The sequence below is a fragment of the Catharus ustulatus genome, chromosome 6 (genome assembly GCF_009819885.2).
Source record: "Catharus ustulatus isolate bCatUst1 chromosome 6, bCatUst1.pri.v2, whole genome shotgun sequence".
In the NCBI taxonomy this organism is placed as follows: domain Eukaryota; kingdom Metazoa; phylum Chordata; class Aves; order Passeriformes; family Turdidae; genus Catharus; species Catharus ustulatus.
In genome coordinates this window covers 58,644,416-58,666,808 of record NC_046226.1, presented here as the reverse complement: position 1 = coordinate 58,666,808, position 22,393 = coordinate 58,644,416, and the positions used below count along the sequence as shown (strand labels likewise).

The following is a 22,393-nucleotide window of genomic DNA, read 5'->3' as shown; positions in this document are numbered from 1 at the left end:
GCATCCCAGCCCAGAAGTGGCTGCCAACTCAGCTCCTGAGTGACCAGAAGTTCCACCTGGAGGAAGGGACCAGGAAGGCTAGGGGATATTTAAACCTTAATATGAGGCAAGCAGATGTCTTGATCATACCTTGTCCTGGGTGTTTTGTCTGAACACCACTGGAATCAAGGAGCTGGTAGCTATATGTGTGCTTTTCTCTGTATTTTCTGTCCATCTTTTTCTTCTAATTCCCTCTTCTTGAAATTTTTGAGTAACTTAAAATTGAATTGGCTTAGAGTTTGCAAAGTTGAATGGGCCAAGTTAATGCTTTCAATAATGTTTTATATTGATTGAATGTTGTGCTAAGACTTTTGCCAGTTTCTCTGCTTTTCTAAAGCTACCAGTAAAGCCTTTTGTGGGTTTTTTTTGCCCTCTTGTTGGTTTTTCTCACATGTATCTAACTCAGAGTACACAAACAACCATAAACCCTTTTGAAGACCTCATCAAGCAAGTTCTTTGGGGCCTTACATGGGCTTTATCTAAATTTAACCTGGCAAACTGGAAAAAAAAAGATGACATTCACTAAAATCAACTATAAGACAATATATTCAAACAGTAATGATCAGTACAACTAATACAGAATACAGAACAATATGGATGCATGACCCAAGATGGTATTACTACCAAGTGTGTCACAATTTTGTTGAACAGGCAAAGAACACTGCGGGTACAGACTACAAAAATCCTTTTACTCTGTTCATCATGAGTGAAATATCCCTTTTAGGACACTTCAAATGGATAGACCACAGAAAACAAGTTCAGATATGTTTAACGAGAAGCATTAATAGTGGTCTCAAATGCAGAGAGACAAGACTGGGGGAAAAAAAATCCATGTAAGTAACTGTCTTGGGCTACAGTGTAAGGTGTAAGCAAAGTATGTATTCTACCACCACCTACATCACATCTTCTGAACATTCCTGCCTCTATATAATTTGGAGCTTGGGACTCAACAATACCACCACTGGATTCCCAGAAGACAAGATGTCTCGACCACCACCTCTGGTCTCCTTCCAGAAAAGGACCAGACCTTTCCATAAGCTCACTGCTTCAAGGCCACAACCATCATTCCAATGGGACTGCAACCACCATTTAATTAGATAGCGACTACCACCCTGACCAACAGGGTATCAGGTCGTGTTCTGACTTTGTCAGTTTAAACCAGTGTTTTGGTACTACTGCCTTCATTGTAATTTTCCTATTAAATTGTAGCTCTGACTCAAAATCTTTCACAAGGTATTTGTGTGAGGTTCATTCCTCCCAGTGGTTTACCTTCCACTCAAAATAAGCAGATACTAAAAAAACTTTCCAGACTATACCAAATGGCTTCTATTCTGTTTAGTGTGTCTGTCTTTGGACATGAAACACACACAAACAAGCACACTGAACCTACTCTCCCCCCATCTCACATGATTTAGGAGGCTAGCATAAGGTTGCTGCTCCCTCTGCTTCATAAATCAAATTTTCTTGGTCAGGAAAAAGATTGATGAATAAACCTGCAAAAATATTTCAGGTTACATAGAAAGGATATATCAATATTAGCAAAGCAGGCAGTCAATCTTATACAGAGTTGTGCACGGTCAAGAAATGTTTAAATTATTTATGTACAAATATATAATACGTAGTTCTCAGTATGTGTGGCTTTGGAATCCACAATTCATCAACATTCTCTGTCGTAAGTTCTCAGAGTGTTTTTAATGACATTAGATCATAGTTTACCTAGAAGGCAAATAACTATCCTTATTTTGCAGTAAGAGCATTCAGAGGAGAACCCGCAGTACCTAACTTGGGACCCACATCTCAGCTGACGGCTCTAGTGTTCATTCATAATCAAGAACTATGCCTATTCAATGTAAATCAAGGACTTAAGGCATAATTATTGTGCTCAAATGTAGAAATAGTCTTCAGAAGATAATTCTTCAAGGATCTGAAATGGAGACTATGCTGGAGAAAACCGTATCCAGTCAGGTGAAACCATGCCTATTCCCATTCACCCTAGACACATTTCCTCACTTAGCAGGGTTCTTTACATATGTGCCTTAACCACTACATTGCCATAGTTTACTGAACTAGGATTAGTAGGTGGATTTCATTGCATGCATGCCAGTGACTTGCTGGACAGCCTTTCTGCCATGTTCACTAATTTGTGTTCACATTTACTTTTTCATCTTCTCTAAGCTTTTTTCAAGTGGGTAGTACTTAGCAAGAATTCCCTTGCTAAGCATAAGTATAAAGCCTAGCACAACTCAGATCTTTTTTTGGCATCTCCATGTATTAGCATAAAGTAGATAACAGTGCTGAACAATCCTACTGCTTCAGCCAAAGAAAACAAACTTTCACAGCAAGGGAAGATTAGAATTTTTGATCTTTACCTCTGCTCAAGCTCTCCATGATACCGAATTTGAAGAAAGATGTGTTATTTTTGTTAATGCTAGATGGCTTTGAAAGTTAAATTCCTAGATCTATAATATACCTTATTTTTTGTTTCAATCTATTTCCCTGGTTTTTGTCTTATGAAGATCAGAAATAAACGTTCCTGAAAAAACTTGGAATAAACCCATGCATTAAAAAAAAAAAAAAAAGCCTACATTATTCTATATTTACAGCACTGTATATGCACCAGAGAGACAGTAGAGAGAGTTAAACACTTCCAGAAGACAATTTGGAACCCTATTGAGATAAATTACTTTGTAAGAAATTCCAGATGTAGTCACTTTGAAGATGACTACTCAATCTACATCCTTTATGCTGGGAATATATAAAAGGACTACTCCATTTCCAGTCTGCAGTCAGGTGACCTGCATCTCCCTTCTCTTCCTTTAACATAGATTAACTTCTCCCTTTGTTAACAACGACTTGATGCCCTTTAGTAATGTCTTTATGTTTTGTCAACCTTTCCTTTATTTTTAAGATTTTTTTAATGTGCTTTCTAGAACAGACTATTCATTTGGATTGTTTAAGCAACAGATATTTCTTTTTCTTAAATCTTCAGACCTAAGGAACATTACATTGCTTAAGCTTATCATAAACACAGAGATTTGCTTCAAATGTTAACAATACTTGATTTTGCCATGGAGGAGTGCTAATTAAAGCAAAAACAAGAAGCATCTGTAAAATATTATATTATATCATTCAGTTAGAAAGAGGAAAAACATGTTACAGAATGTATGGAATAGGCAGCAGGTTTTATTCATGAGCAGTAACCTAGAATTTTGCTTTTTGTGAGCACAAAGATATAGATATATTAGATTTCTGAAAATGCATTATGGTATTAAGTCTGTCTTGGTGTTTTGAGCTCTTTTATTATTCCTTAGAAGTGCAATAATAAAGGCAGCTATCACACTCCTACTTTACTCCAATGCTCTATTAACCCTAATACCTTAGCTAACTATAGTGAAATAAAACTTACCTTAAAAATCAAATCCTTTTTCCCATAATGGAGGTCTTTCAGCTGGGCTTGGATCTTTTTTGACTGAAAGTAAGGATAACAAAATCAGGTTTTGGGTTTTTAAAATTTTAAATATTAAATAAAAACATAGTGAATTCTGAGAACAGCAGAATCTAGATCAGATTTAAAATGTAGAATGCCCCTCTCCAAATAACTGTCAACTGCTTCTTTCAGGTTCACATGTCAAACCAACCAAAAGTACCAAGGAAAATGTAAAATGGCACCCACCTAAAGCACCTACTTGAGTTAGTACTTTAAAGAATAGCTGTTGGGCTGACACATTTTAGACATGAATTGTTATCAATGCTTTCCATGAAGCATAACTGAAGGCATCACCTTCAAAGTAAACAATATTTCTCTTAGAAGTAAAAAGGCTCCATAGGCTTACACAGGCCTTTGTAAACATCAGGGTGCTCCAGGTGGTATCCAAAGGAACTATGTTCTCAGTTTGTAACCATGCCCTTGAAAACAGGCATAGTTATACTTACTTATTAAGATTATATTTATCTTATATATTGTTAAATATATCCTTAAAATAACTCTAAGTAATAGCCTATATGTTATTAAACAAAAATATAATAGAAATTGATTTTTTGTATTAAACTCTCCAAGGAATATTACTTCACCATTTATCTTAGAATCCTGTCAAAATAATAATTTGTTCTAACAAAATCCACAGTCCCAGCTGATACTCAATAAATTTTCTTGTATTAATTAATGCCAATGTTTGGAATGGATCAGGAGCCTGTTTCACATTTACTGAAAGAGAACATATTGCAAAAGTAGTACATCTTTCATAAGCTGGAATTTTTGGAAAAATTTTGGAAAGATCTCTTTCCAATTGATGCAGTCAAATTCAATGACAGACTTTTGGGAAGACTGAATGAATCTGAAGATAAAATTTTAGAACCTGCTTTAAACATTTAAATAGTAAAGCCTAAAGGGTTATGGTATTCTGTAAAATCTGAAACAAATAGCCAAGATCAGTCCGGCAGAATTCTTTGTTCTGTGACTTTATCTGCTGCTACTTCATTCAATAGCACTGTCTCTAACCTGGGCAATGCAATTAGTCGAGCTATGGAATATATTCCACATCAACTAAAGACCAATGAGAAAATGTTCACAGATTTTAATTGTTCTGAGGGCTGTGTTTAATAAAATACACAGTTGTTCTGAGTGCTGTTTTTAATAAAATATACAGTTTCTGTGGTATACAAGGTATCATAGGCTGTAGAGGAATCTAAGAGTTACAATTAAGGTGTAACTCATTTGGTAAATATGAAGCCTGAAGAGTCATAAAGCTAAATACATTCAGTGCAGGTCAAATGCATGCCTATGATATGTGACTCTTTGTGATAAACTTTGGTTGTTTTGCAGATTTTCTGTGATTCAAGGGAGAAGACCTCTTAGTAGAGTCAGACAGAAAAAGTTACCATTAAATAGAGGGCTCTAACAGAGTCTGGTAGTATTGCCCTGGCATTTGTCGCTTTCTATGAATTGGAAACCCCAACATTTGGACTGCTCTGCCTTCATCTCTCCAAGGCCTTGACTTCTTGGAAAAGAAAATCCAGCCATGCAAAAACTGTGCAGGATCACAAGCATGCCCCCACTGATGCAACTAGACAACAAGGAATCACTATCTTTGTCTCTGCGTGTAGCCTAAGGGCAAAATGAAGCAGGAGCTTTCTGGTAGGCAATTCTACCCACAAAACGTATTCAATATAATAACTGGAAGGACACTGAGTTCACACAGTTGTTATGCCTGGTGAATATAGCAGTTCATTAAAAACAGAAAACATGCTGTGTTTCTCTGGCTGGCACAGCCTAACTGACAAAATGACCACCAAAATGTATGCTCCTGTAGCATTTCTGTTAGTTTCAATGGTAACGTGCTCAATAGCTGCAAATTTGCCAGGATGATTCATAAAGTAAGAGATTCTCACACTTTGAAATACACTCACAATCTGCTGTCTTAACTATTAATTTATGTTTAATTTTCTGAAGATCTCTGACTGCTAGGGCTTGTCACACTGCAATAAAATTAAATTATTCTTAGGCTTCATCCTTAGATGCAAATATTAAGAGAGACATAATCAGAGAAAAGATCTTCAAGTGAATTACCAAAATTTCAAATAATATGCCTCTAGGGGTGGTGGTTTGACCCGGTCTGGATGCCAGGTCCTCACCAAAGCCACTCTATCACTTCCCTCCTCAACTGGCCAGGGAATAGAAAATACAGCAAAAGGTTCATGAGTTAAGGATAGAGAGAGGTTGCTCACCAATTGCCATCATGGGCAAAACAGACTTGACTTGGGGAAATTAACTGAATTTACAGCCAATCAAAATCAGAGCAGGATAATCAGAAGTCCCACCGGGAAACCTATTCCCATGGATTCCTCTCTCCATGAATGCACAGGTTCCTGCTCCAGAACTGGTTTCCCACAAGATCACAACCTTCATTTGGGGTATCCACCTCTTCTGACAAGGGACTCCTCCACAGGCTGCAGGTGGATCTCTGCACTCCTAATGGTCTTTCCATAGACTGCAGGGGCCCAGCTGCTTCACCATGGACTTTTGCTCCGCAGACTGCAGGGGAAACTCAGCTCCAGCGCCTGGACCAGCTCCTCTTGCTCCTTCTGCACTGACCTTGGTATCTGCAGAGATGGTTCTTTCACATATATTCTCACACCTCTCTTTTCTGTCAACAATTATTACTGGGCAGTAACTTTTTTCTTTCTTAAATATATTACCACAAAGGAATCACTACAATCTCTGATTGGCTCAGCCTAGGCCAGTGGTAGGTTCATAGTGGAGCCATCTGACATTGGCAGTGCTGGACATAGGGAAAGCTTCTGGAAGCTTCCCAAAATAAGCCACCCCAATAGCTCTCCCCACTACCAAAACCTTGCCTTGCCAACCCAATACACTAGGAAAAATAAACTTGAAAAAGAGAGGAAAACAGAAAACTATTTGCACACAATGCTGGCTTTTTAAGCAGCAAAAAAAGGGAAGAAAATACATCTGTATTCCTACACTGTGACAAGCACAGTGTTTGAAAGCAACAATGGCGATAAAGGAAGATAACGATTTTGAAAAACTTTAAAAAATACTCCTAACCCTATTATTTCCTGCCTTTGAGAATTTATCAGAAACTTGACCTCCTAAGTACTGATATCTAAGTTAAAAGATAGAGACTCTAATGAAGAAATTGCATTAAACCAAAATTAGGAATATTTTAGTACAGAGGAAATATTTTATGCTTTGATTTCATTCTGGCAAGGTGCAGTGACTTTAATGGAAAACATATATTCAAAAAACCCTGACCAATGTAATGTGGGTAAATCAGATTCACATGTAATAGCTTTTATAAATGCAAAGTTAAATAAAGGGAGTGGTCACATGAGTGCAGGTAGCTCTACATTGGGGAATTTGCCAAAAATAGACCATCTGTATCATTGACTATCTATCTCGCTCTTCAGTAGAAGATTTCTTTCCATCAGTTTCATAAAGTGACCCTTCTTCCCTTGAAACAATGAAACATTCTGGGAATCAATATTATTATTGATTGTTATCTTTCCTGTCTCTATATTAATTTCAAAACAGGCCTTTGGCAATTCCTGTCTTAGTGTAGACATGGAGGTCATGGAAACAAAATCAATTTTAAATATGTTATAGAAGTATATATCTGTAGAGTTATATCATGGGTATGCCCAGATGATTTTATTTGTCTGAAACTTGAGTTTACAACTTGCTTTCTAATACATTTGAGCTGTTTCTTTAGAAGTAACAGAAATGCGTTGGGATGAGAGTACTTTAGAAACATTCACCATATAAGCATAATATATGTATATTCTGTATTCTGGTATAGATAGATAGATAGATAGATAGATAGATAGATAGATAGATAGATAGATAGATTCTTGTGTAAATGTATAACGCACCAGAACCTCAGTTTTTGTACTGACTTTGATGCAAACTTCTTTTGGGTATATTAGATTTAGAATAGAGAGGAATCTTCCTTACCTCTTCTGCATGAATACCACAAAGCTTGTTTCCTGACAAGAGCTTGTTTTTGAGACTTTTGTTCTGAAAGTGAGACAAAAAAACCCAAACCAGTTTGTTAGTAAGTGTTACTAAAATATTAAGGGACCTTTTAACTATTTGATCATACTGGCTTTATTTTATACATGGATAACATCTTCAAATCACCAGCAAAGCTATAAATAAGACGAGTGAGATTAATTAAGGCACTTTAGTATTCTAAAAGGCATTTGTATTAACATTTGCCTCAATGGGAACAGGACTGCCCATAGAAACCTTTCCAGAACACTAGTAACTGAAAGCAATTTAGATTTAATTTACTGAGGTACAAAAGGGCAGAAAAAATCCTCTAATCCTTGCTTGGCTTCAACTTTATAGCTCAATATAATTTTCTGTTCATAATTTTAACCACTAAGTAATAGGGCCAAGGTCTCATCACTTGACCTTGATGATCAAAATCAAGGGGTTTTTTTGCTAAATTTATAATTTAAAACTGCAAGTAATCAAAACCAGTAGAAAGTTAGTTACCTGATACAGCATTTTGTGAACTCATTTTTTTTTTTTTTATGTAGGAGTTTTAAATATCTTTCTTCTCATTTTCAGGGAAAATAAAAAACTTTGACAAAACTAATTCTTCACAGTAATTATCTTTCCACTCCTCACTCTTATTATCCTATAACCAACAGTCAAGGGTAAACATTTCTCTGCAGTGTGAATATCTTTTTAAATTGGTCAAAACCGTAAGTATTCAATAAGCAGATCTACAAGTGCTGAACATAACATACTTAACACTAAAAAGAAATTAAAAGACTACGAAAACCAACTATTCCTGTGTTAATGAACTATAAATATACAAACAGAAACAGAACCCACCACATTTCAGGAATGTATGTTTATTACTGAATAGCAGTGCAATAGCTTTCCTATACACAAGAACAAGCTGTCATTAGAGCAAAAAATGCAATTCCATCCAGTTCTAATTTAGGTCCACATCCAAATGAAATACTGAAAGCTTGAATTCCAGAATTAGAAGCTTTGAGTTTCTCTTGAAAAAAACCCTTTTTTATTAAAGCAAATGCAAAGAAACTATTTCAAATTTAATTTGAAATCTCATTTTCACAATTCCAAAATAAGGAGATCTGGCATAATTTCACATTCCACTGTTGCTGGCTACCATTCAACAGTATATGCTACTGCAGAAACAATAAATATTTCCCAGCTGTTTGACGTGGATGCCCATGTCCTCTGATACAACAGAAAGGAACTAGGATGTTACTTTGAATGAGACAAGCCAACAATCCAGATTCTATCTTTCAAAATGTGATTTTCAAAGAGCTGGGTGTTGCTCTAGTAAGTGTCACAGTGTCACGATCAGCTCAACACAAGTGGGAGTCGTAATGATTCGCATAACCTCAGGGTGCAAAACACAAACAGCAAGGGACTCAAATTTTTATTCAAAACAACAATGCACTGAGTGCCAGCAACTCAGTTAGCGATAGAGGGGAGAGATATAAACAAAACCAGGCAAAGAGAGAGAGAAAGAGGGGGATGGGGAATAGCTACCAACAGATGGGATGACATCCTCATGGTCAAGCCAATAGATGTGTCTTCCATCTGTGGGGAGATCTCAGAAGTCTCTTCAGAAAGTCATCTTTTTATTGTCCTTTTCCAAAGCGAGTGGCCTCTGGCCAAAAGGTGAGGAGATTTATGGACTATTGTGTGTGGAGACCATTGCTCCAAGAAACTGGTGCAGGAACAGGACGCTACAGCCAGTAGCCTGCTCGAGAGCAGAGTACCATGGCAAGCAGCAAGCACTAGCGAGCAAACCTGCAAATAGTCCCTTGGCAAGCATCCACCTTGGGCAAGCCAGAAACCCCTGTTCAGAGCGAGTGGTGGGGTCCTGGGCTCTCAGTCTCTGATGATGGTCATGAGGCAGATCAGGGAATCTTCGGACCGACCCTTACACACAGTCAATTACTTCTTTTGGTTCTTTGTTTTAAAATTTATCTTGTAACTCACCAAAGAGCAATACACTATTATACTAACCACTGCAGAAATACAGAATAAAAGAACTGGCCCTGAAACAAAACACGGTCCCCAGGTGAAGAGTGCGCTGCACAGGGGAACGCCATGAAGGGCGGATTTTTAGGAAAAGTTACAGAGGAAAGAACCCTGGTGCAATCTAATTCTGCCAAAGCACCTCTCCATGTTGAGAGTGAAGCTTCCTGTTTTTTAGGTGGTTGAGTCCCCATTTGTGAAGAGAAGTCCTTCCTAGCAAAAGCCAGGAATTCGTTGCTCTGAAATGAGCCAAGAGGGTCCTGTGCTAAAAGCTCGTATTACCTCTCTCAATGGGAGAGGAGACAGCTGATGATTTCCACGGCCCCAGGCTTGCAGTCCTGGTCTCTAAATTATGATTTAGAGACATAAATCATCTAAATCTACCAACTCAGGCAGATATGTGATCCCATTCCCAATTACATTTATTTTATTTAACACAGCTGACATATCATTTTACTTTGCTTTAAAGTAATTGTCTTAATCATTGTTCTTTGGAATAATTGGTTAACCAGAGAAATGAAGCATCTGGCAAGTAAGGAAAAGGGAAAATAAGGCACAGGTCAATTCACATCTTGCTTAGGGATTAGTGAAGAAAACCAACCAGTCAACCTGTAATCACCTACACTGCAGCAAAGACATCCATCTCAGAGGCAATGCTGGTACCATGGGATAATCAGATAAGAGAATTGGCAAACATTTGTGTGGTTTAGGGATACTAATGCAAAGCTCAACAGATTGAACTGAATCAGCCTAATTGGTTTTCACTGTTATTTTTAAACTACAAATCTCACTCTTGAGATTATTTTAAAAACCCCAAACTAAACAATAAACCACAACCAAATGCAAACAAAGGCAAAAGAAGTTAAACATTTTCTTCGGGAATCACAAAATAACTCTTTTCACGTGCTTAGGAAAAACTCCCAAACTTTCCTTAAGATTTCTACAAAATAAAAAGCCTGCTGCTCCTATATAAAAAGGCTGCTGCCCCTATAAAAGACACACTCACTCTGGGCCACCTACCAGAAAGTGATAGCACCTTTCTTTTAAACAAATAGTCTGGATTATTTCAATATAGTTCTGCTAAGAAACTTGCAAAGACTAACAGTACTTCAGAATACAGTGTTGAGTTTCCTGTCTTGGCTCTTACACTCACCTTTGCAAGTAAAAAACATAGAACTCTAATTTAAAGTTAAACTTAATTGAATGAAGCAAGTATGACTCAAGCTGTACAAGTAAATGTGAGCAAATTTTAAAAGTATGAACTAAATGTAGAAATATACACCCTAAAGCTTCAATAATAATAACAGAAGAAAAATCCCAAAGATAGGGCAAACTTACATTTTAATTTCCTTTTAACGCTTGAAGAACTACTTAAAAGCAAAATCAAATTATTCCCAAAGGAAAAAAAATGTCTGTTTAATGATTAGAAATAATTAAAATTATTGATGACTACATCATTTACTGAGAATCAACTACCACAACATTTGGGAAGTATTTTTCATTTTTAAGGAATGCAAAGCAACCATGCAAACTGTAGTACACAAAGTGCTACCCAGCTGATTGTTTTCTGCACTGCACTTGCTCTGTGCAGAGCATGTAAGTAGTGGTAAGCAATGCAGTGGAAGACTCCTACAGACTGTGCACACACACTTGCCTCTTTCAAATATAAGCTGGAGCCTTTCCCAAATGATAAAAACAAGAGTTAGTAACAATCACTCAGAATCTGCATCAATGAAGAGAAAATACGGACTGTTTTCCACCTAAGTAAGCATTTTGGTGAAATGCAATGCCCTAATACAGCCTCAAATTTAGCTGTGCATATTTCAGCAATCAAACTAGATCTGCTTTTGCTTGTTGCAACAATAGAAAGTTGAAGAAATATTATCTTTTTTATCCTTTTGTAGCCACAGAAAAATACTCTCTGATCCAGAAAAGCATGAAATTTATAATCACATGATCCAGTTCAGTGACACAGTTCTTGTGCGTTGTTGAAATTAGGAGCTAAAGGAGCTGCATGAAGCTTAAAAAAAGGTAATTCAGATTCTATACTAAGGAGACATGTTATATAGCCACGGGGACGTTGCAGAAGCACCTAATGGAGAGTACTGAATCATTGTACCTTTATATTTGTCTCAGCAGTTCTGGCTTTGACTAGTTCTTTGGGATGTCATATTTACATTTTGGCTAAAATCCACATGCTTTTCCCAATGACTTTCCATGACACATTTTATCTTTTAAAATTAAAATAAGGTGACAGCATTGTAAAAAAACAAAAAACTAAGGATTAAAAAAAATTATTAATTGATAACCCATCCGGTATCTCAGTGAATCCCAAAGCTGGTTCAACTTGACAAGCATTTCTATGGTAAAGAAGCACTCATAAATAGCAGGTTATGCCTTTTACCCCAAATTAATCAGCTCCAGAATATGAATTTTATTCCTGGAAACTAATATTACCTTGATCTAGTTATACTGAATTTTTTTTGGTAAATGAAGAGGATACCTGCAGTAAACAGCAGAAGAGAGGTTTCCTTTGCTCTTGATTAGCTTCTGGCTAGCTGAGGCAGAGAAGTCCCCTGAACTGTGGTTGTTTTTTTCTTTTTCTTAGAACTGTCTGAACCTGCTCTGGAGTGAAAAACCCAGAGGAGCACCGGGAGCTCACACCTGTGGCACACCAGGCCTGGCCTGGGGCATTTCCCAGCGCCAGAGGGACTGAGAACAGCCTGAGTGAGCCGGGCTGCACCCACGGAAGGGACTGAGAACAGCCTGAGTGAGCCGGGCTGCACCCACGGAAGGGACTCTGCTGAACTTGTCATCTCGTCAGAGGGGTGAGAGGTTTTGTTGTTTGGTGTTGTTCATTTTTGTGCTGGGGAGTGCTTTGCCTGTTAAATAAACAGGTTTTTTCTACTTGTCTCCAAAAAACTATTTCTCCAAACCAGCTGGAGAAAGGACTGCTTAAATCTGTTTCCTAAAGAGATCCCATTCAGAGGTTTCCTCTCAAATTTCCCCTAAACCAGAACACCACTCTAACTGGTGAAGGGATGCAGCACAGCGCAAGCAGAGAGCCTGCCCGATCATTCAGCTACTCCTACTCGTTCCTTTAGGCCAAGCTGAAGCCTTAGTCAGCCATTAAATAATGAATATATCATCCCATAGTTTCTGGGAATGTTGTTTTACACAACTCTTGTTATTATCTCTGCTACTCAATTCTTTTGGCTGTCCATATATATATAACTGTAAAAGGAAGGCAGCTTCTTATCAGAAACACACATTATAAAGACGTTATAAAGACAATCCTACCACCCGTGTTCACCTCTTGTTTTCATGACACTTTTTCTACCATCCTGCTTTGACCTTCAAACAAAAATGAACAGCCAAAAAGAACATATATCTAAACAGAAGGAAGTTGTTAATGGCTATTCTATTTTTTAAAATGAAGATGCTTCCATTTTTGCATTTTCTTCATGCCCAGGGACTTTTTTACATACAAAAAAGTCCTCAAATCCCTTTTCACGACTCCCAGGAGCACAGCATCCAAAGTCATACAGGGAAGTGTACCATGCCCATTGTTCCACAGCCCACTGCGTGCTCTTCCACTGGAATATAATTTTAACATAGAAGTAAATCTGTCCTGGTAACTTGCTTATTCATATGGGCCTTGGCATAAAATCCCTCATGTTTAAAGGTGTTTGTTCTTGCAGAACACCAGCCCTCCATTGTTAAAATCAAGGATGTTGGGCTGTTGCCATTTCAGAAAGATTAAAGGGATACATTGTCATAAATTAGTACTTGAGACAACCACTGAGCATAATTTATAAAGTGTGGATTTTCTAGCTCACTGCTAGCCTGAAGTACTTTAAGATCAAATTATCTCCATCAGTAAATGAGCAAAACTTCACTGAAATAAACTGAGAAATAAGCTTACATAAGCACCAAAATATCTGCCCAATCCAGAATAATTTGAGTGACATGGAAAGACTTCAAGTTCTGATACAAAAATCAAGATAAACTAGATCAGCAAATCAATACCAGAGAGATAAGAGTTCCCTGGGCAGATCCAGAGAAATGGAGCCATTGCAGTTTTCAATGAATCATCTGCTGACATTTCGGTACTTTTAAGTTATTTTTTAACATCACACTATATTCTCACACACACACGTAAATATGCATTTGAACCTGCATGTAAGGAGGGGAATTCCCAATATATAAAGGATTAAATTTATATACTGAAATAGAATGACTATTCTACTATTGAGAGAAAGTAATGATCATACATAAAAGAAAGCACACCATGTGGATGAACCATAAAAATCTTACATATTTTCCAGTTTTCCTTTTAATCTATGCAGACCTTTCCCCAGTTCATGCAGATATCAGAAAAAATACTACTGAGATCCTTAATCACAAAAAAACCCCTGATATTGGACAACACCGTCCAGAATCCTTTAAGCAGCACCTGCTTGATTAAACTCTTGTAATTTTACTTAAGAAACATTTCCACATCTATTAAACTCAGCATGGTTTAAATTTTTAAAAAGGGTATTTTTAAAAAGGGTAAAATAATTTTTTAAAATAATTTTTAAATATATTTTTTTAAAAGGGTAAAATAATTTTTAAAAAGGGTAAAATCCAAGCATTATTATGGTTGTTATTTCACACATTTTTGGTTGTAAAAATTGTGAAATCAAATCTGAAGATCAGAAGATTCATTCTACAGGAAGGCTTAAATAGCTAAACTTGACACATAGGCAAAATTATTGGGACAGACACAGCAAAACAAGCTTTCAAGGCAGTTTACTGGAAACTGCATTTTAAAATTTTAGCACAGTTATAAAAACAGCTTTCTTAGGATTAATGCAGCATTTAAACAAAAACTAAACACAATAAATTTAACTCCCTAGAGTTTTATGCCTGAAGCTAATGATAAGTTGACTGATGTACTTTGCCTTTCCTTCTCCAATAACATCTGCAGCCAAACAGGGTGAACAGTTAACAGAAGGGCATATGGGAGAGAAATCTCAGAACAAATGAATTTAAAATGTTTCAAGATAACAGAAAATTGATAGTTTTGTCCCAGAATAGCCCTATTTCTACATTTAAAGCTCAGTATGAGGTTGACCAGACACTGAAGTTGAACAATTTCCTACCACTTGAGTAAAATACTGAATTGCTGCAGTGATTTCTTAGGAAGAGACAAGTCAAATTTAAGTGTTTTACTCCCATTGCTCTGTACAACAAACCTGAAAACTTATGAGTTTTGTGTGAGGCTTGTTTTTCTAGAATAATTCTAACAAGAATACCAATTAAGTATTTTTAATTCCAATATTTTAATCATCTTTGATTTTCCATGCATAATTTGAGTTATCTTTTCAAACGCATTTATTTTGATCAAATTACAACTAGGGGATAATGAGTCTCAGGAGAGGATTATAATATTTATAAAGTCATAGTAAAAAAAAGTCCCTCACTATATAAAGTTGACATTTTTCACCAGCACCTCTTCTTTATTAAAATTAGTACAGTAATTTCACAAGTATAAGGCGCACCCTTTCACTAAAATTTTTGGCCCGAACTAGGAAGTGCGCATTATAGTCCGGTGCACCTTATATAATGGACAAAGTTGCAAAATTTGCAAACCCAGAAGTGTGAGCCGCAGTGGGGGGGCAGTGCCGCAGGAGCTCCAAGTTGCGAAGGGGGGCGGGAGCAGGTGGCTGCGGCCGGCAGGACCACGCAGGGAGGGAGCGAGCTGGCAGCCAGGGGAGGCCCCGGCTGCTGGGAGCCATGCGGGGATGGAGGTGGCTGGCCCCGTTCGCTGAGCAGAGAGGGAGGCAGGCGGCGGCTGCGGGCGACCCCGGCGGCCGGGGCCATGCGAGAAGGGAGGGAGCTGGTGGCCACAGAAGCCCCGAGCCGTGGCCACCCCAAGCCAACCCGGAAGTGTGAGCCACGGCCGCACCATGGCAGCCCTGAGCTGCCCCAAAATGCCCTGAACCGGGGGCAGCCCCGAACCACCCCAAACTGCGGGCAGCCGCGAGCCGCCCCAGACCGTGGGCAGCCTCAAGCCGCCCCGGACTGCAGCAGCCCTGAGCCACGCCTCGCCAGCTGACACCGGGGGCGGGCGGGAATCCCGAGGCCCGCGGCACGTGCAGGGTGCCTGGGGCTGTGTTTAAAGACTACGCCAATCTGTGAAAAATGTTTGCAAATTGAGCACCTGCCAGTAAACCCCGCGATTGGGCAATTCCATTACTAATTTGTTACTTTGTTGCACGCCGGACAGCTCCTTGCTGCAAAAAAAAGTGCGCCTTATAGTCCGGTGCGCCTTATATAATGTACAAAGTTGCGAAATTTGCCGATTCCCGGAGGTGCATCTTATAATCCAGTGCGCTTTATAGTAATGAAATTACTGTAAGTACAAAACAACAGCAGTCAAGTTTAATTTCAACTTCTGAATAGCAGAAAATTTATCAGAATAATTGCTTTCTGCTCCCCTTGAACTGTACAAACAAACACCAGTATGCTCTTAAAAAAATTCCAAATACTCCAAGAGTTAACCCTTGAAATTAAAGGGGGTTTTTTTATTGTGTAGCATAATGTGATCAATTTGGCATATATATTTTTGCTCTAAATTCTTATGACTTTCATGGAAATGTAGTAATGAGACCCAAGCCTTTGCCAGCTAGTAGTCTGATCTTTGTAGTCTCTTGAGAACTCTCAGCCCAAAATAGGAACATTCCAGGTGCAACATAACTTGATCAAACAACTTTTAAAATTAATAAGTCAAATATATTTTTATGTGACATATACCATTATAAATTCCTATGCAATAACTACTCTGTGGTGTTTGCAGAGGTGAAGAGTATTATAATACTGAATTTGGATTACTTGAGCTCCTCAAAGTTGATCATTCTTTTGTGATTCTAAGTGACAAACATCAGCAATTGACAGCATTATTTGTAGTGATGAAAACAACAGATCCACTAGTCTTTATGAAAATTGATTACTAAATGCTCTTCTATTATTTCATCTTAGGATAAAAATCAGTATTGCATATTTTTAAGTATTTATTTACACTCCTTCATTTAACCATATATACCACTGTTACTTCCTTTTGAGTGGATTTCCCACTAGATAGTTTTAACATTTAGTACTAAAAGCAAACTTTTCCACTTGTTAGAATAACAGGAACAAATCAGATCAGCATTTATATTTTCCATTTTGAAAATAATTTACACTAGCCTCAGGGAAGGTTGTTCATTAATTATAAAATTTAATCTATGCTTTAACGTCCCTGGAGGCTGACTCTGAGACACCTCACCCTTGAGATCTGAAATGCTGGAAGACACTGATTTGGAGAACACCAAGATTCACAAGACTCAGCACAAGTTCAAAGATCTAAAGTTTTAATTAAGTTTCAGGCTGCCCTTTTTGTCTGGTGAAGCTGCAACTGATGTCATTGAGAGTTGTTTGTGCAAAACAGAGAATACAGCTCTTTTAAACTTTACTATTCAAGGTAATCTCTTATACTTTATGTTTTATTCCTTTTCTGAAACAAGATCTAGCTAAGGAACTACAAGGACTTTCTACTCCGAACCCTTCAGTTCAAATGTACTGACTACACTTTTAGCCCCCCTGGTTGGAGTATGGTCCTAAGAACACCAAGGTTCCTATATGAGCCAATTACTTCAGAGTTGGACTTGATGATCCATGAAGTTCCCTTCCAACTCAGAATATTTTAAGATTATTGAGCTAAAAGGCACAAATATTGAATACCGCTTGCATGAAAATAAGACTAAATGGTTCATCAGAGAATCCCAGCACCTCTCTTATCCAAAGATCTATACAACCTGATTTTTGAAATGTTTGTAGGAGTTGACCTTCAATACTACCACATTATGTAGCATCAGTGTCCAGAAGCACTAGCCACCAATAGAAACTTTCTATGAAAGGAAGCAAAGATTGGAACTTATTCTTTTTCTTCATGGATCATATTTTGCTACAAATGACAACTGAAAAAAGCTAAGCTTCAGGGATAAAAACTCAGATTATACAGATTTAAGAGTAGATGAGTAAGGAGAAAAAATAAGAATTCAGACCCATTTTGAATTTTGGACTTAATGAAGAGGGAAGTCAGAAATAATAATTTAAGAGTGTTCTGGGCAGCATGAGGAAAGAATATTGCTGATTTTTTTAACAGTGCAGTTAACTGATAAGACAATAGACAGATAACATCAGGGAAAATCCAAGCAGTTAATGTTCTAAACATTGTGGTTAAGTACCAGTCAAAAAGTTAATTTAATCTGCATTTTTAATCTTCTCATTTGTTAAGGGTATATTTTACCTAAACATTGTTATTTGATCTCTTCCTTCACTTTGTTGTAGTCTGTGAACGGGAATCTTTAAACCTTGCACCCGGATGTGAAGAATGAAGAAAGAATAAAAAAACACAGTGTTCCCTATGAGTGTGTGGTCCAGACATAGCAAGTTCTTTATATTCCCTTAACTTGATGCTTGGATTCTGATTGTCACTCAATAACACCTGAGAAAATGTGCCCTATGGTCTCATGTCTACAAGGTCAGGAAAACAAAGTTTTTGAAAATAAAGGTATTTAATATTTGGTGCAGTTGCTACTGTATCGCTATAAATATATCTCACAGACAATAATGATTCAGCATTAATTTTTTTCTCATATATTGTCCCCTAAAAACCATTTACAACTGACTGAACTACATTTCTACCTTTTCCTGGTCATATTCAGTAAAAAAAAAGTCACAGAACAATATTAAGTACAGTAATTTCACGAATACAAGCCGCAGCAATTTGAAAAAAATTTTGGTGGAAACCCGGAAGTGCGGCTAATAGTCGGGGGCGGCTAATATGTGAATAATTTTCTGGCATTTACAACCCCAGACATGCCAGCCAGGGCGCCGAGCCAAGCACCTGCCAGTAAAAGCCGGCATTTTGCAATTGTTACAGTGTTACCGTGTTGCCCTGGCTCCCTGCAGGCAGCACGGGGGGCGGGGAGAGAGGCGGGAGAGCTCTCTTTCCTCCTCTGCCGCAGCCCAGGGGAGGACGGGTTGGGGGGCACGCCGCCATTGCCGCGGTTTGGGGAGGATGGGGGGGGGGGGGGCGCCACCATTGCCGCGGCTCGGGGAGGGGGGGGGAAGTGCGCGCCGCCATTGCCGTGGCTCAGGGAGCCGATGGGGGCCCTGTGCCGCCATTGCCACGGCCCGGGGAGGACGGGGGGGGGGGGGGGGCACTGCCATTGCCACGGCTCGGGGAGCCGACGGGGGCCCTGCGCCGCCATTGCTGCGGCCCGGGGAGGGGGGGAGAAGTGCGCGCCGCCATTGCCGCAGCCCGGGGAGGGAAGGGGGGGAAGTGCGTGCCGCCACTGTCGCATCTCAGGGAGCCGACGGGAGCCCCGCGCAGCCATTGCCGCGGCCCGGGGAGGAGGCGGGGTGCTTTGTCCGCGCCCGCCGCCGGCGCCACGGGCGCGGGAAAGCTCTGTCCCCGCCCGCCGCCGCTGCCGTAGGAGCGGGGGAAGCTCCGTCCCTGCCTGCCACCACGGGGCAGCGCCGACCCGGGGTGACCGAGCCCAGTGGCAGCGGCGGGTGGCCTCGAGCGGCAGCACCGGGCTGGGCCACCTGGCCCCGTCAGCGGCCCCTAGCGGGCCGAGCCTGCACAGCCTTAGCTCAGCCAGTAAACCCCGCCCTCCCGCGGTTCTGTTACTAATTGCACGCGGGTCCTCGCTGCGAACGACAGAGCGGCTTATATTTGGGTGCGGCTTATTTATGGACAAAAACCGAAATATTTGCCAACACCCAGAGATGCGGCTTATACTCAGTGTGGTTTGTATTCGTGAATTTACTGTAAGTCTAATGTGGGACAAGTATAGTATTGATGTGAAAAAGCTGAATTACAATTCTTTACTGTTCAGTAGAGAAAGATGACTTCTGTAGATGCACCAGTAGGAAAGGAATAACAAACTTAGAAAATGTACCCCACACTTCAGTGTAGAAAAGACATTAATTTAAGAAATTAATCCATCATGTACATACATATTCAGAGGTGCACCAAAACAATTAGTTTTAAGCGCCAAATAGTCAAGACTCATGTTTTTTCAAAACAAGGGTCAGAAGAGCAAGCAGAGCATTCTACTTCAGCTTCATTTTTCGTGCAGTTTTGGCACAGTAGTGCTTTGACCTTGGCAGAGTGGCAGATGCCCACTAAGCCATTACACCACTCCCCTTCGCAGTGGAACAGGGGAGAGTAAGATGGGAATCAGCTAGTAGGTTAAGGGAGCTTACTAAAGCAAAGGAAAAAAACAAGTGAAAGTTTGTGCATGCATAAACAAAGGGAAAACTTAATCTCTACTTCCCATCAGCAAGCAATGTTCAGACACTTTGTGGGAAGCAGGGGCTCAGTATGCATACTGGTTGCTCTGGAAGACAAACACTGTGGAATAATGAATGCCCCCCTGTTCCCTCTCTCTTCCTTCGTTTTTACATCTGAGCTGACATCCATATGGTATGGAATATCCCTTTGGTTAATTTAGGTCAACTGGTCTGAGTGTGTCCCTTCTCAGAATTTTCCATCTCCCTTGACGGGGGAAGGAATGTCAGAGGGACAGTGCTGCTCAGCAGTAACCAAAACTCTGGTGTGTTACCAACGTCATTCCAGCCACCAATGCAAAACACAGCACTGCGAGGGCCAAAGAGAAAATGAACTCTATCTCAGCCAGACCGAATACAGGCACAATTTCCCACAAACCATAGGATATTCTAGAAGTGAGCTGCTCACTGTGTAACAGGCCATTTCCAAAAGCGACAATTTTTAAAACTATCTCTTTTTGTACATATTCTATTTTACTCCACATTTTTGCAAGCTTCTTAGCTCTACCAGTGATTCTGCATTTTGAAACTTCTTGGTTTCTTTGTCAATAGCAAAACCAGCTTGTAATAAGAGCATATCTGTACACATGCCAGTCCTTTAAGACTACATTTACACAAGCCATATGATGTTATAGCTGGAAGTCTGACAGATATTTTCTGGTATTTGCAGGAAGTAGGTTAAGACCTCTAACAACAGATGATTTTGAGATACCTGATCCCTTTGTGCTCTATCTGGCACTTTTTTCCTCCATACCACAGACAATTTTTAGTTGTTTTTTTTTTCCAAAGCCTTGAATAGTCTAAAAATTGTGTTTCTATACAATGTCCTCTCCTCAGACACTACATGACAGCTGCTGCATTCAGCTGGAAGGTTGTTGCTATCTATTTGTATCTTCAAGTGGCAAAGCAGAATGGTACTAGTGTATATGCTGACAGAGCAGAGCCAAATAGGAAATTATTTTTACACTTATGGAAGAGGATAAGATTGCAAAATTCACAAACTGGCAATACAAAATGAGGGTTAATGCAATATATGAAAGAACAAGAGCAGCTATGAAGGAAGCATTTCCATTATCTGCCTCTATATATAATCTGTAGGCAGATTATTGCTTCAAAACCTACCTATAAAATGCTATCAATTATTTAAATATATAGCACATCCAAATTTATGAGATTTGTAAAAGCAATGTATATCAGTGTTTGGAGGCAGGACATAAATAACATAGTATTTCCTCACGAACATATAATTTAAATTCAGTCAATTTCCAAAAAACTGATAAAAGTGCTCACCTTTAATGAAATAACTAACAAACTCTGTACAAAAGTTTAATAGAAATCCATTACACAGGTATAGTTTTTGGTTCTTTTTCCACATAGTAGCTGATATTTGGTGCCAAAAGAAATATTCCTTTGAAAGTAGATTTTCTAAAATTTGCCATAAATATGGTAAACATTAGAGAAGTCTACTGACCTACCTAAGCAAATCATTAACAGTTAGACAGTCTGAATGTTGATTAATGAAGTCGTGTTCAGAAGAGATTTTTTAGTGGCTGGTCAATAGGATAAGACTGATATGATTTATTAGAGTTCACAGGCTCAACTGTAAAACATCCAATGATAATAGGTGAGAAAAGAGAGCAAGGCATTTTTGACTGTAGATGAAGACAACTGAGAGCATGGCCTAAATAACAGGAGCAACTGAAAGAGATATTTCCAATTGTTGTGTTTTAGGCATAGTACTCCTCAGTTCAGAACCCCAGTGAGAACCCTCCCTAACCAACTTGCTTGCTCACCTCCTTCCCCTCCCACTTTCCACTCCAGGAATGGAGCTGAGAATTGGAGACACAAAGGTGAAAATTACAGGTTGAGATAAGAACAATTTATTAGAAACAGCAATGAGGTAAGAAAATTAACAGTAACAGCAAGAATATAATAACAAAAGGTGTAAGAAAAACAAATTACACAGAAAATAAAACAGTACCATACCATTTGAGTCACCATGCTTTTCTGTCTCAAACAGAACCAGAAATGAGAGAATCTCCTGTTCAGTACCGCAGTGAGAACTCTGCCAATCTCAACATAATACCAGTAAACATTATTTAAAACATATATTTTATTTGGAATTTTGAGATCAAGCTGAGATTGATATTCATGACATGCAAAACTTTAAAATACATTTTAGGAGTTTGAATTCTTTTTCAATATTATTAAGAACCTCAGTTCTGAGATTGCATTTCCTTTCTCCTCTTGCTAACAATTTTAAAAGCAAGCTATAACAATATGAACAAAGTCTCACTGCGCATCAAAAATCTACAGAACTGAAAAAGCAACAAAGGTTATAGAGGTGTACTATCAAACTAATCATACTAGCATGGAGTCAACTATTGCATTCAATAAAACAGTATTTCTAAATGCACACAGTCA

General features: G+C 38.8%; 1 protein-coding gene across 2 annotated transcripts in view; it reads right to left on the bottom strand.

Annotated features, from left to right (window-relative positions):
- The window catches only part of LUZP2 (leucine zipper protein 2), a 112,533-nt gene that overhangs the window by 41,971 nt on the left and 48,169 nt on the right, over positions 1-22,393 (bottom strand). For both annotated transcript variants that reach the window (XM_033062543.1, XM_033062542.1), the window contains exons 6-7: positions 7,508-7,570; positions 3,446-3,508 (exon numbers count right to left, since the gene is read on the bottom strand). In XM_033062543.1, coding sequence (XP_032918434.1) covers positions 3,446-3,508; positions 7,508-7,570 — 126 coding nt within the window. The remainder of the gene's footprint in view (positions 1-3,445; positions 3,509-7,507; positions 7,571-22,393) is intronic.